The sequence below is a fragment of the Lepus europaeus genome, chromosome 1, assembly GCF_033115175.1.
Source record: "Lepus europaeus isolate LE1 chromosome 1, mLepTim1.pri, whole genome shotgun sequence".
NCBI classification, from domain to species: domain Eukaryota; kingdom Metazoa; phylum Chordata; class Mammalia; order Lagomorpha; family Leporidae; genus Lepus; species Lepus europaeus.
The window spans coordinates 2,387,699-2,403,599 of NC_084827.1; the positions used below are offsets into that span (position 1 = coordinate 2,387,699).

At 44.3% G+C, this 15,901-nt stretch overlaps 1 protein-coding gene across 4 annotated transcripts in view; it reads right to left on the reverse strand.

The window, feature by feature from the left end:
- Window positions 1-15,901, reverse strand: part of BRAF (B-Raf proto-oncogene, serine/threonine kinase) — a 200,715-nt gene that overhangs the window by 25,963 nt on the left and 158,851 nt on the right. For all 4 annotated transcript variants that reach the window (XR_009865529.1, XM_062186971.1, XM_062186840.1 and 1 more), the window contains 2 exons: window positions 2,586-2,632; window positions 1,727-1,845 (listed from right to left, as the gene is read on the reverse strand). Coding sequence is in view for 3 of the 4 variants with exons in the window: in XM_062186971.1 (XP_062042955.1) it covers window positions 1,727-1,845; window positions 2,586-2,632 (166 nt within the window). In the remaining variant the exon portion in view is untranslated. The remainder of the gene's footprint in view (window positions 1-1,726; window positions 1,846-2,585; window positions 2,633-15,901) is intronic.

The following is a 15,901-nucleotide window of genomic DNA, read 5'->3' on the forward strand; positions in this document are numbered from 1 at the left end:
CATTTATGTCCTAGGAAATCACAGCTCAATTTAGCCCTGGGCTTATCTTGATGAGCTCCTGATTCTACCCTGGAATTCTCTTCTTGGGGACTGCTACCTAAAACTCCGGGCATTTGGGCAAATATGGCTTCAAAATCTCTTGTAACTTTTCTGTTTCCAGCAGGGCATTCCAGAAGCCTTACCATGGATCAAATCATTTAAAGTTTAAATCACATTGCGACTTTTCAGATACCCTGTATTCAGCTCATAGCTGTAGTTTTCAAACATTTTGGTCTCAGAACTTCTTTTCACTATTAAAAATTACTGATAATTCTAAGAGCTTTTGTTTATAGGGATTATTTCTGTGAATATGATACTAAAACTTAACTGAGAAGCTTAAAATATTTATTCATTTAAATATTACAGGGGCTGGCGCCATGGCTCACTTGGCTAGTCCTCCGCCTGCGGCACAGGCATCCTATATGGGTGCCGGGTTCTAGTCCTGGCTGCTCCTCTTCCAGGCCAGCTCTCTGCTGTGGCCCGGGAGGGCAGTGGAGGATGGCCCAAGTGCTTGGGCCCTGCACTCGCAGGGGAGACCAGGAAGAAGCACCTGACTCCTGGCTTCGGATCGGCGCAGCACCAGCCGTGTCGGCCATTTGGGGGGTGAACTAATGGAAGGAAGACCTTTCTCTCTGTCTCTCTCTCACTGTCTATAACTCTACCTGTCAAATAAACAAATAAAAAATTAAAAAAAGAAAAAAATTAAATATTACAATAATCATTACATGTTAACCCAGATCACCAATTTTTAATGAAAAATGTATTTTAGAAAAAAAAAAAACAAAAAAACATTTATTGGGACAGTATGGCTATTCTCTTTAAGGTCTGGCTTAAGAGCAGAAGGCTAGGTTCTCGTATTTGCTTCTGCATTTAATCTACAGCAAATGTGTTGTTTCTGGCTGAAGGCAATGAAGGAACTCTGATCCCAAGGAGGAAACACCTTCTGAGCCTTCTGAACAGATCTCAGGAGCTCCCGAGGACTACTGGCTTCCACACGACTCCTTTGTCCCGGCCGCCACAACCACTCCCTGGACTGCCCTTTCCCTGCGGCCGCAGGAACCGCGGACTAACCGCGTACAAGTCCCAGCGCCTCTTTCCGAACCCAGCTCTTCTCTTCCACCAGGCAGAAATGGGAACAGAGAAAGCGAGCACAGCCGTGCAGGCAGCATAAGGCTGACATGTTCAACATCTTGCTTTCACATTTTCTTTCTTGTGTTTCCTTTCACAGCTGCCCCATGATTAGGAGATTCTTTTTAGTCTGAAGAAAGTAACTTTCCAGTTTAGGCTTATGTAACAATGTGACACAGCCTCTCTGTTAAAAGTAGTTGTTTCAGCAAAACCTCGATAATAATGGCTGCAGACCGCACTGGCTTTAAATGCTTATTTGTTTTTTCAAATAGGGTACACAGAACGATTGGAACACAAATTATTTTAAACAGATAATTCTGAAGAAAACTTAAAACACTGTTTATAAAATGGAATTTTCTCTTTAAATACATCGAAACTGGCTAGATAATATTCTTTTTAAAAGTAAACAACTTAAAACCTATTTTATATAAAAATGATAGCACTTATGTCCATGAATACTGGGAGCTATGAAAATACTTTTAAGTCAATGACTTCCTAGTAACTCAGAACATTTAGGGGCCAACAATTTAATCAATGGAGAAGTAGCCTCAATTCTTACCATCCACAAAATGGATCCAGACAATTGTTCAAACTGATGGGACCCACTCCATCGAGATTTCACTGTGGCTAGACCAAAATCACCTATTTTTACTGTGAGGTCTTCATGAAGAAATATATCTGAGGTGTAGTAAGTAAAGGAAAACAATAGGTCTCAATTTCCTAATATAGCAAGCATTATGAAGATTTCAGGTAAGAGGTCCACTTTCTGTAATTCTGTAATATGATATTCTTTTAAAAATTGCAGTACTTAAAGTCAATAAATATGTTCTAAACAATAATTAGTTCTATTTAGTTGATAAGATCCACTCTTATGAATTCTGGGGACTTGGTAGGTTATGAGGATGAGGTGAGATGCTTTCCTAAGCTTGTGGGATCTCCTGAAATTCCCTATTTGACTTAGTCATGGAGGCCCAAATATCCTTTGGCAGAGCTGGGAAAGCTCTAAGGATTCTTCATTTGATCAAGTAGGACTTGAGCCTGGGCTTTTAGGGAAGAAGAAAAATAATGTCTCTCTCATGTAATTTCAAGTCTTCAGTGATACCTCAAATACCGCTGAGAAAGTTCAGAGGGCTAAAAGGAAATCAGTTTTGCATTGGTCATAGACTACAAGCAATCAATCAAAAAAGTCTAATATATTATAAAGACTTTTGATAGATTTTCTTGTAATGCTTAATCACTTAGAAATCAAAAGCTGGTTGTAGTATCCTGTTCCATAATATTCTCATGCAAACTAATTTACTAATTCTATTTACAGTTTATTGAACTTAGCACGAAAACTTTTTACATAATGTGAAGACAAAATGCAGAAGAAAAAGTCAGGATGTTTTCAAACTTCGCAGAAATTTCAGGAAGGATACTATTACTCTTGAGGTCTCTGTGGATGATTGACTTGGCGTGTAAGTAACTGAAAAACAAAACATCATTTTAACCTGAGTAGGGCTAAAGGACTCTGACCTCAAAATCTACAGAACATATTTAGGGGTATAAAGACTTATTTAGATTCTTGATACAACTGAAAACTGTACATTGTGATAACATCTTTACATAATATTAAAAGACTGTAAATGAATTTAGGATTCAGAACATACTACTATAACAGTACAGTCAAATCTTATCTTCCATTACCAGATTGTATCTTTGACTAGTTACCAATACAAACCTTTCACTCCAGACGAACTTAGGTATCCACATTCTTTAAATATATCTTGATTTTAAATCCCACCTCTGTCACTGTGTCCCTCAGCCAAAATTAGCCTTCATTCTATTTTCCATTTCTCTCATACTCATCCTTTAAGAATGAACACAGTTCTAACTCCTGAGTGACATTTTCCCATAAGTAATCCAACTGAAAGTGATCTTTCACTGTTCATCTGATACAGTGATTATCCTAGCAGCAGCGTGATTCATGTGTTTTTTCAAGCACCAGTGTTTGGTTTCTATTCAGGATGTAAACCCCACTAGAATATGAAAGTTTAATTAATAAATTAAAATTTCTTTTAAAGGTGGTTTCATATATTCTTGAAATCATGAGGAGCAAACTGTAATGGCCACAGCGGTTTTATGTCAAACTCAGTGGTAAGTCTGAATCGTCTCCATTGCCTCCAAAGGCTGCTTTAGTTATTATACTCACGGGGAAAAGTCTGTACAGTTTATTTCACTTTATCCCCAGTGCCTAGTACAGAGCCTGGCATGCGCATAAGTATTCACCACGCGTCTCTGAATCAAGTACAAGGAGATGACTTAATGTCCTAGCGTCAAGGTGGTTCTTCTTGTAATACTGGAGAGCACAGACGTATGAGGCTTTTGAAAGCTGACAATGAGAATTAGGAAATAAGCTGTGCATTAAAACAAGAATTTCTAATCCAAATCCAAATTGTATAATGAACAGTTAAAAACTAAAGCTCTGTAAATAACAGACATTATCCTTATTTTCTCATCTTCATCTAACCTTCCTCCTTCTCCCAGAAAAAGATTTTTAAGACAGACGTTTCATTTCAAATTACTATTTATCCAAAGTAACCCCTTCTTTTCCAACTCCTCTCTCACATCACACTGTTTATTTCCTTCACAGCATTTACCACAATCTAAAATTATCTCTGCCATGAATTTAGGCCCCATGTTCTCCCACCACGGTACACTTTCAGTCTTCCACTGAATGAAAATGTGAAGCCAGGTCAAGTTTCACCTGCTTTCAAGTTCTGCAGTGATATAAACAGGTGACAACAGGTGACGGTCAGTGGGTCCCCGTGACATAAGTCCCAGTCTCATTTTTCAAGATGAGAAGATCTAATTTCCGTCAGAACAAAAAGGGGAGGGCCAGTCCTGTGGTGTAGCAGGTTAAGACACTGCCTAAAGTGCCAGCATCCCATATGGGCGCCGGTTTGAGTCCTGGCTGCTCCCACTTTTGATCCAGCGGCCTGTCAATGTGCCTGGGAGGGCAGCGGTACATGGCCCACGTGCTTGGGTCCTTGTCCCCATGTGGGAGACCTGGATGAAGCTCCTGGCTCCTGGCTTCAGCCTGGTCCTGACTCAACCCTGACTGTTGTGGCCATTTTGGGAGTGAACCAGCAGATGGAAGATCTCTCTCTGCCTCTCCCCTGCAATTCTTTCAAATAAATAATCTTTTTTTTTTTTTTTTTTTTAAAGATGAAAGGGGATGAAAAGGGTCCTTTATCCTGTAGTACAAAAAACACAGAAACAAAACAAATGGGAGGCATGTAAAAATAGGGGGGCATGATAAAGTCAAAAGAAGGGAAGGTCAAAGTGTTCTTGATAGACGGTGTCAGTTCTTCAACAAACTTAATTCAAAGATACACAGCAAGAATAAAGGAGACAGAAACATAACAGAAGGGTTGAAAGAGAAAATTTCTGGCCAGGAATATAGAAGGGTAATCAACAAGATACAAATGTGACTGCTGAGCTAATGATATAACTAGATCAGAAGTTGGATATTGTAAACCGACTACAGGCCAGAACTGCATGTAGCTGTGACTTGAAACACCACCCCCATATACATATTTGTGTGATCTTTTATAGTTTACAAACTATTTCCCTATTTTTATCTCATTTAGTAATTCTCTTTCTGTAACACTTTTGTTAACAAAAACAACAAAGAGTAGAAGTCCAGGTCTTTATGAAGGAAGATGGCAAGGAAAGGGGGCTCTATACCTCTAGCTAGAAAAATGAGGTGGGCATCAAATTCCAATCTCTGCATATTATGAGTGACTGCTACCCTCAATAATTCTATACTGGGTGAAATTAAAATAGGATTTCATGAGCACTAAGAAGATCCCAAAACCCTCCAGATACCTGACTGGAGATGGGAACAAGAATAAAAACTACTTTGCTACAACTGATACTGCAAAGCTACAAAGGTCTATTATTCAGGATAATTAGACTGGACTTCCTTCATACCACTTTAAGGTAGTAGGGACAATGTTACAGGTTTACAACAGCACTAGGAAAGAACAAACAAACTAACAACTAAATGAAGGGCTGGCTCTGTGGCGAAGTGGGTAAAGGTGCCACCTGCATCCCATATGGGTGCAGGTTCAAGGCCTGGCTGCTCCTACTTCCAATCCAGCTTCCTGATAATGCACCTGGGAAAAAGCAGTGGAAAATGGCCCAAGTGTTGAGCCCTTGCACCCATATGGGAGCCGTGGAAGAAGCTCCTGGTTCCTGACTTCAAGTTGGCCCAGCCATGGCAACTGCAGCCATCTAGGGAGTGAACCAGCATATGGAGGATCTCTCTCTGTCTCTCCCTCTCTCTGTAACTCTGCCTTTCAAATAAATAAATAAACAAACTTTTAAAAAAAACTAAATGAACATCATATTCTCTGGTCTTTCTGAAGAAAAGTGTCCACTTATAAGCCATTTACTCTTTAAAAAAATTATTATTATTTTTTTTGACAGGCAGAGTAGATAGTGAGAGAGAGAGAGACAGAGAGAAAGGTCTTCCTTTTGCCGTTGGTTCACCCTCCAATGGCCGTTGCGGCCGGCGCATCCCGCTGATCCGAAGCCATGAGCCAGGTGCTTCTCCTGGTCTCCCATGCGGGTGCAGGGCCCAAGGACTTGGGCCATCCTCCACTGCCTTCCCAGGCCATAGCAGAGAGCTGGCCTGGAAGAGGGGCAACCGGGATAGAATCCGGCGCCCTGACTGGGACTAGAACCCGGTGTGCCGGCGCCGCAAGGTGGAGGATTAGCCTGTTAAGCCACGGCGCAAGGTGGAGGATTAGCCTGTTAAGCCACGGTGCTGGCCAAAAAAAAATTATTAACTGAATTGAGAGGCAGAACTCCCAGCCACTGGCTCACTACCCAAATGTCCACACCAGCTACAGCCAGGCTGGGCCAAAGCCAAGGAGCCAGGAACTTAGTCCAGGTCTCTCATGTGAGTGGCAGGGACCCAACTACGTTGCCTCTCAGGGGTTGCATTACCAAGAAACTTGAATGAGGAGCCAGAGTTGACACTGAAATCAGGTACTCTGATATGGAACACAAGTGTCTGAACTGGACAGGCTAAACGCCTGTCCTGGTAATAATTTTATTATAAAGCCACAATAACATCTAGGAAAATTTGTTCTAACTGTTCCTTTTTTTTTGACAGGCAGAGTGAACAGTGAGAGACAGAGACAGAGAGAAAGGTCTTCCTTTTTGCCGTTGGTTCACCCTCCAATGGCTGCTGCGGCCGGCGCACCGTGCTGATCCGAAGGCAGGAGCCAGGGGCTTATCCTGGTCTCCCATGGGGTGCAGGGCCCAAGCACTTGGGCCATCCTCCACTGCCTTCCCGGGCCACAGCAGAGAGCTGGCCTGGAAGAGGGGCAATTGGGACAGAATCCGGCGCCCTGACTGGGACTAGAACCCGGTGTGCCAGCGCCGCAGGTGGAGGATTAGCCTAGTGAGCCGCGGCGCCGGCCCTATTCTTTTAAGTTCTTATCCAAGATACAGTTTTTTTTTTTTTTTTAAACATCCTGTTTAGAGCATACTTTGATGTCCAAACTAAATATTTCAGATTTGATCTGACCTACTCATAGTGAGATTCTTATCTTCATCTTCCTTGCGGTAGGCATAACATTTTAATTTTTTTAAAGATTTAATTTATTTACTTGAGAGGTAGAATTACAGACTAAATTCTATTCTTTCTTGAATTATTCACTTCCTTCCCCTTAAAAAAATCAGATTTACTGAGGCATAGTTTACATACAATATACTTTAAATGTCTAATGTGTTCTTAAATACACCCGTATGATGGTCAGCTACAATCAAGATAAAGAATATCCATCAGTCCAAAGTTTCTTCATCTATTTTTGCAATTACTAATATTCCCATGGGCTCAGGCAACCACTGCTAATGATGCTAGCACATACTAGTTTGACCTTTCTAGAACTTCGTATACACACAGTCGTGTGGCGTCTTCTGCTCAATAGGATTCTGAGATCCCCTCTTGGCTGAATGCAGCGTTCCAGGGCAGGTTGTTCCTGACTTTTGGCAACCATGCATAACATACTACAAACACTCATGTACAAATCGTTGTCAGTCCATGTTTCCTTTCCTCTGGGTATCTAGGTAGGATTCGAACTGTTCATGTGTTGAGTTTAACTTTAAAGAAAATGTCAGTTTGTTTCCCAAAATGGTCACATCACTGAAGATCCTTAGGAGAGCTCAGTTGCCTTCATCCTTGCTGCCACGTGGTGCCTGTTGGTTCTGATCACAGGTGTTCCCGTAAGGATGCAGTACTACCTCATGGCATTTCGCTCTTCCCTAACTTCGAATGATGCCTGAACACCTTTGTATGTGCTTATTTGCTGTTAGTATATCTTCTTTAATCCAGTGTTCAAATCTTCTACCAATTCTTTTCATTGGGTGCTATGTTTTCTTACTGAGTTGTAAGAATTCTTTGTGTGGGATACAAATATTTTTATCAGATAATATGTTTTAGAAACAAGTCTATGGCTTGTCTTTTCATTTTCTTAACAGTATCTTTCAGAGATCAACAGTTTTGAATTTTCAGGAAGTCCAATTTATTTTATTTTTTTTCTTTTATGGTCCTTGTTTTCTGTGTCATAAGAAAACATCTTTAGGTTACAAAGATTTTCTAGGTTTCTAGTAGACATTTTAGATTTTTAAATCTTAGGTCTTTGATCCATTTCAAGTTAATTTTTAGTCTGTGTCACAGAAAGGTTAATTTTTTTTCCCTATATGGATATCCAGTTGTTCCAGCAACACTAAAAAGTGTATTTCCCTGAACTGCCCTGGCACCTCAGTCAAACAAACTCAAATTTGACTACAGATTCGCCAATCTATTTCTATGCTTTCTATTCTGTTTCATGGATATATATATATATATATATATATATCCTCATGCCAATACCACAGTCTTGATCACGTGGTTTTTATAAAGAGCTCTGAAATCTCACAATAGAAATCCTTCAATTGTTCTTTCTCAAATTTGTCTTTATTATAAATTTCTAGCCACTGCATTTCCATACAAATTTTAGGGTTAGCCTAACCTATTTCTTTTTTTTTTTTTTTTAAAGATTTATTTATTTATTTGAAAGTCAGAGTTACACACAGAGGAGAGGCAGAGAGAGAGAAAGGTCTTCCATCTACTGGTTCAGTCCCCAATTGGCTGCACTGGCTGGAGCTGTGCTGATCCGAAGCCAGGAGCCAAGATCTCCTTCCAGGTCTCCCATGTGGGTGCAGGGGCCCAAGGACTTGGGCCATCTTCTACTGCTTTCCCAGGCCATAGCAGAGAGCTGGATTGGAAGTGGAGCAGCCGGACTTGAACTGGTGCCTACAGAGGATGCTGGCCCCGTAGGTGGTGGCTTTACCCGCTATGCCACAGCGCCAGCCCCAGCCTAACCTATCTCTAAATAAAAGTCTGCCATTGTGATTGCACTTAATCTAGAGATAAATTTGGGAAGCAGTAACATTGTAAGCAATACTGAATCCTTTTTTCCCTCCTGGCCAGACTTATTTATTACACAACTCCCCAACAAGGCCTTATTTTTTCATTTCAATATCCTATTTCACAGCTTCCTTGGCTCTTTTTGCCCAGCTACCAATCTGCTGGGCACTGCCGTAGGCCACATGGAGACAGGCAGAAGCCTGGAAGTTCTCCTAGTGACGAACCTGGCTTTCTCCTTCTTGTGCATGCTGGGTAGGCATTACTGCTCTTGTCAGCTGGGCGGCTGACTCCAGTTCCTCAGCACAGCTGTCGCCCTTCATGGAGGCCGATGGCTTCCAGGGGAAGAGGATGAACGTGCAGTGGTATTCCTTCAGCCGCTGCATGTTCCCCTGAAGCCATCTCAGGTCCACACCTCCTTCTATGGATGCTGGCTACCCTCAACTACTCCAGGGTGAAGCCATGGACGGCACGCACCTTCACACGCTATCTCACTGTTGGTCAGTGCACGATGGGCCATATGGGCCCTGATGGGGACCCCACGTGATGTGGTAGGCCAGGCCTGTGCCTATGGATCTTACTCACTGGCTAGTTGAACCACAGGGCCATGCGCCATGGCCAGTCCTTGTCAAAGTGTGGCTTCAGGATCATGCCATTCCAGCTGGGTGCTGTGGCTGTCTGCTACTCTACTGGAGAACCAATATTGAACTTTTTTTTTTTTTTTTTTTAAGATTTATTTTATTTAAAAGGCAGAGTTACAGAGAGGAAGAGGAAGAGAGAGAGAGAGAGAGAAAGAGAGACATATCTTCCATTTGCTGGTTCATTCCCCAGATGGCCGGCTTCTTCTGGGTCTCCCATGTGGGTGCAGGGGCCCAAGGACTTGGGCCATCTTCCACTGCTTTTCCAGGCCATAGCAGAGAAATGGATCAAAAGCGGAGCAGCTGGGATTCAAATTGGCACCCACATGGGATGGCGGCACTGCAGGCAGGGGGCTTTACCCGCTATGCCACAGTGCTGGCCCAAATACTGAACTTTTAATACATGAAAACAGTATTTTGTGGGCTGGCATTGGGGCACAGAAGGTTAAGCACTCCACTGCAATGCTGGCATCCCATATGGATGCTAGTTTGAGTCCCAGCTGTCCTGTTTCTAATCCAGCTCCCTGCAAATGTGTCTGGGAAAGCAACGGAATATGGTCCAAATTCTTGAGCCAATGCACCCATGTAGGAGACCAGATGAAGCTCCTCGCTTTGGCTCAGCCCTGCCACTGCAGCCATTTGGGGAGTGAACCAGTGGATGGAAGATCTTTCTCTGTCTCTTCCACTTTATCTGTGTAATTCTGCCTTTCAAACAAATCTTTTAAAAATGGAAATGCTATTTCTACATCTTTCCTGTTTCCCAGCTGGGACCAGTGTTAGCACTAATGTCCCTTCGGAAAATATTCTTATTACTACTGTTAAGGAGAACACTGGACTAAACAGAATAGATAGGGATGACTGTAAACATGGAATATTATGGTATTGAAAGAATAGCAAAAACCATGGTATTCTCTCTTCTTAATGCTCATTTAAAATATTCATAAGCCTAAAAACAACAAATCAGAAGCATGGTACTTACTAGCTTATCTACAAGAGCAAAGTAACTCGATGTAGGGAAAGGACAGTTTTTTCCAAAAGTATTGGTGAAATACACACACACACACACACACATACACATACACATTCACACACGAAATAAACTTCAAGCTCTACCTCATGGTAGATACACAAATTAATTCAAAATAGACCACAGACCTAAAACTCAAAGCAAAAACTATAAGAAAACACAAAGTTACCATACTACTTTTTGGTAAATGTATAGCATTTTAAGGTTTTTAGAATATTTTTATATTATTTGCCTTCATAACCTTCTTATGTTCTTTGTGAGGTAGGAAAAGGCAGTAATTCCAGTTATGCAGATGGGGAGGCCAGAGTCCAGAGAACCGAAGTGACATGACCAGAGAGGCAAGTCCAGAGTGCATGAACTGTGAGCACACAGGTTAGAATTCCAGTAATGTGATTTACTAGCTATATGACTTTGAGTACATTATTTAAGCTTTAGACTCCTAAGGCTTGTATTTTAGTGTAGAAGACAGAAAATTAAGAAGATAAATAAATCAAATACATAGCATGTAACACAAGTGACAAGTATAAGGGGAAAAAGCAAGGGCAGAGGTCACGGAATGCTGAGCTGCTGGGGGTTATAATGTCAGGTAAGAGAAGGCTGAAGGTCTCTTTTATTATTATTTTTATTTTTTGGGGAAATTTATTTGAAAGTCAGAGTTAGAGAGGGAGAAGCACAGAGAGAGAGAGAGATAACTTCTATCTGCTGGTTCACTCCCCAGGGCTGGGCCAAGCTGAAGCCAGGAGCCAGGACTTTCTTCCAGGTCTCCCACATGGAAGCAGTTGGGCCATCTTCTACTGCTTTACCAGGCCATGAGCAGGGAGCTGGGTTGGAACCAGGCCACTAACTGGTGCCCATACGGGATGCTGGCGCCATAAGCGGCACCTTTACATGCTATGCCACAGCGCTGGCCTCAGGAAAGCCTCTTTTAAAATGACATTTTGAATATAGACTCAAGAGAAAGTGAGGGAGAAAAGTACTCAGATTTGGGATCAGAACATTCCAGACAGGGATCGGGTAAGGGCAAAGTCATGAGCAGCCACACATCTCCTATGTTCTAAGAGCAGTGGGATGGCAAAATGTGGCCTCCAACAGGCACCAGAGTAAGAGTCCCGGGGAGCTGAGGGAAGGAAGGGGAGAGTCACCAGGGGAGGGAGGGACTGATGGTGACCACACGGAGAAAGCCTTTTTAGGAACTCTGGTTCTCATTCTGAGTCAGATGTGGACCCTGGGGGCTGAGCAATCACAAAATCTGACCTAAATTTAAGGAGGCCACGCCAGCCACTGTGTGGAGAATAAACTGATGCTTCAACTGAAGAGTGGAGGCAGGAATCCAGGCAATAATCCAGGCAACAGATAACAGTGGCTTGAGTCAGGGTGACAGTGGAAAAGGCAACCAACTGTAAGACTCTGGATATATACTGAAGATAGAGCTCACAAGAGCTGGGAACAGACTGGCTGTATGGCTGACAAAAGAAAGGACTCAGGGATCACTACAAAACGTTAGACTTGGCCAGCTGAAAGGACAGGCTTGTCAGTTACCCCGACAAAAAGAAAGCAGGAAGAGCGGACTTGCCGACAAAGCTCAGGAGCTCAGTTTCAGATATGTTAGTTAAATCTGAGATGCTGGCCTGGGGGTTTTAGCCCAGCAGTTAAACATGCCCACTTGGGCTGGCACCGCAGCTCACTAGGCTAATCCTCTGCCTTGCGGCGCTGGCACACCGGGTTCTAGTCCCGGTTGGGGCACCGATCCTGTCCCGGTTGCCCCTCTTCCAGGCCAGCTCTCTGCTGTGGCCAGGGAGTGCAGTGGAGGATGGCCCAAGTCCTTGGGCCCTGCACCCGCAGGGGAGACCAGGAGAAGCACCTGGCTCCTGCCATCGGATCAGCGCGGTGCGCTGGCTGCAGCGCGCTACCACGGCGGCCATTGGAGGGTGAACCAACGGCAAAAGGAAGAACTTTCTCTCTGTCTCTCTCTCACTGTCCACTCTGTCAAAAAAAAAACAAAAAAACAAACAAACAAACAAACAAAAAACCCACTTAACATACCAGAGTACTTGGGTTCAATACTGAGCACCGGTCCTGGCTCCAGACCTGAGACAGCAGTGAAGGCTCTAATAGTTGGGGCCCTGCAGCCATGCAGAAGACTTGGACTGGGCTGCTGTAGGCATTTGGGGAGTGAGTCAGCAGACAGGAACTATTTCTCCCCCTGCCCAGAAAGTTTTAAATCTGAGATGTCCTTTAGACAATGAAGTGGACATGCTGAGCAGAGCAATGATATTTAAATGGCTTTTCAAACCATAAAACTGGATGGATAGTATCACCAAGGGAAGAGGAATCACCAGCTGAGCAGGAACAGGTATTGAGTACAAGGACAACCAGGGGAATGCATTTTAAAAAAATTTATTTTCGCCTAACAGAAAGAAAAGCAAGAGGGGGCCAGCGCTGTGGCGCAGTGGGTTAAAGCCCTGGTCTGAAGTGCTGGCATCCCACATGGGCGCCAGTTTGAGTCCCAGCTGCTCCTCTTCCCATTAAGCTCTCTGCTATGGCCTGGGAAATCAGTAGAAGATGGCCCAAGCCCTTGGGCCCCTGCACCCACGTTGGAGACCCGGAAGAAGCTCCTGGCTCCTGGCTTTGGATCGGCGCAGTTCTGGCTGTTGTGGCCATCTGGGGAGTGAACCAGCGGATGGAAGACCTCTCTGTCTCTACCTCTCTCTATAACTCTCTTTCAAATAACTAAAATAAATCTTAAAAAAAAAAAAAGAAAAGCTAGAGAGAGCGAGAGTAAGAGAGGAGCACGACCTCTGCTGTCTGCTGGTTTTCTCCCCAAATGCCTGTGACACCCAGAGCTGGGTCAGGGTGGGGCAAGGAGCAGGAAACTCCACCTGGGTCTCCCACGTGGGTGGCAGGGGCCCAAGGACTTGAGCCATTATCCGCTTCCTCCTAGGATGCATTAGTAGGAAGCTGGATGAGAAGTGGGACTTGAACTTGTACTCCCACATGGAATGTGCCTAAGCATCGGCTTAACCCACAAAACCACAATGTCCACACTGAGGGGAATACTTTTTTTTTTTTTTTTTTGACAGGCAGAGTGGACAGTGAGAGAGAGAGACAGAGAGGAAGGTCTTCCTTTTGCCGTTGGTTCACCCCTCAAAGGCCACTATGGCCGGTGCACTGTGGCCAATGCACCGCACTGATCCGAAGCCAGGAGCCAGGTGCTTATCCTGGTCTCCCATGGGGTGCAGGGCCCAAGCACTTGGGCCATCCTCCACTGCACTCCCTGGCCACAGCAGAGAGCTGGCCTGGAAGAGGGGCAACTGGGACAGAATCCGGCACCCCAACCAGGACTGGAACCTGGGGTGCTGGTGCCGCAGGTGGAGGATTAGCCTAGTGAGCCGTGGCGCTGGCCTGGAATACATTTTAAAACAACGTTTTCAAAGTTTATTGTGCTTATGAATCATCTAGAGATCTTGTTAAAATGCAAACCGATTCAGTGGATCTGGGGTGGTATCTGAAATTTAGTTAATGACTAACAAGCTCTTAGTTGGTACAAATACTAACTCAGACCACATTCTGAGTAGCAAGAGGTGAAGAACATGATTAGGCAAAGGGTTAAAAATGTTTCATGGGGCAGACATTGTGGCACAGTAGGTTAAATTGCCACTTGAGATGCCCGTATACCACACCACAGTGGCTAGGACTGAGTTCTGGCTCCATTTCTGATACAGCTTCCTGCTAATGTACACCCTGGGAGGCAGTGGCTCCTGGTTTCGGCCTGGCTCAGCCCTGGTTGTTGTGGGCATTTGGCGAATGAACTAGTGGACAGAGCTCTCTGTTTCTCTCTCTTGTTCTGCCTTCTGAATAAATAAACTTAAAAACACATGTGCTTTATTTATTTATTTGTTTATTTTGACAGGCAGAGTGGACAGTGAGAGAGAGAGACAGAGAGAAAGGTCTTCCTTTTTGCTGTTGGTTCACCCTCCAACGGCCGCCGCAGCCGGTGCACTGCGGCCAGCGCATCGCGCTGATCCGAAGGCAGGAGGAGCCAGGTGCTTCTCCTGGTCTCCCATGCGGGTGCAGGGCCCAAATTCTTGGGCCATCCTCCACTGCACTCCCGGGCCATAGCAGAGAGCTGGCCTGGAAGAGGGGCAACCGGGACAGAATCCGGCGCCCTGACTGGGACTAGAACCCGGGGTGCCGGTGCCGCAGGCGGAGGATTAGCCTATTGAGCCACAGCGCCGGCCCACATGTGCTTTATGAAAGGTATGATCAACTGCATCATACATTTCTGACAGGACAAATAAACTGGGGATTGACAATTTAACCACTGAATCTTGCAGCGTTAAGTATCTTATTAAAAGCTGTTTGAGCCTGACTATAATGGGATCCAAGATAGAAAGGGAAGAATGAAATTACAGAGAGTACCAAACACTCTTTCTGTCCCGGTTAACTGCAGAGGAAAGAAGGATAAGGTGACAGTGAAGAAGGAAGTGGGATTGGCCGGCGGCGCCATGGCTTAACAGGCTAATCCTCCGCCTGTGGCACTGGCACACTGGGTTCTAGTCCCGGTCGGGGCACCGGATTCTGTCCCGGTTGCCCCTCTTCCAGGCCAGCTCTCTGCTGTGGCCTGAGAGGGCAGTGGAGGATGGTCCAAGTCCTTGGGCCCTGCACCCGCATGGGAGACCAGGAGAAGCACCTGGCTCCTGGCTTCGGATCAGCACGGTGTTCTGGCCGCAGCGGCCATTGGGGGGTGAACCAACGGCAAAAAGGTAGACCTTTCTCTCTGTCTCTCTCTCACTGTCCACTCTGCCTGTCAAAAAAAAAAAAAAAAAAGAGAAGGAAGTGGGATTAAGGGAGAGTTTCTCACAACTTTTATTATGAAAATATTATGAATAAAGAAAATTTGAAGGAATAGAACTAACACCCATAAACCTTCAATGTATATTCAACAATTGTCAACATTCTGCCAAAAGTATATTATAAGAAATAAGGGAGGAAATCCAACAGGAAAGGGAAACACCGATGATGAAGACGGAGAGTCACTCCCAAGCTGCCCGTGGGTAGGGAGAAGGTAAGGGATCTGATGTGCACCTGGAGCAGGTAGCTTTGAAGCAGAAGGCAGAAGGACCTGGCGTGAATGCCTAGGTGGGCGGACGTCACACGGGTGCTTCTACTTTTCACAGAGAAACAGCAAGCAAGGTCATCAGCTGCCTGTTTTTGGAGGTTTGAGCAAACAGGAGGTCTAACAATGTCCAGCAGAGAGAGAGAGAGAGAGAGAGTAGATGACTAAGCACAGGCCCTCACTGTATGAGAGTAAGGGCCCACTTGAGGTGGTTCACAGCACTGAACAAGCTAGGGCACAACAGGGAGTAACGGCTACGGGAATGCACGTGAGCCTAGTGCTCCACTGTTATCCTCATCAACAAGATGGGGGTGATAACATCTACCTCACAGGGTTGTGAGGGTAAATAGGAGGTAGTGCATGTAAAATACACAGGACGGTATCCAGCACTAGGTACATATTAGAATTTATTTATTGCCCACCAAAGATATTTACAATAAGAGTGAGTGAAAAAAGGCAAATCCAGTAAAATTCCATATTTAAGAAACAAT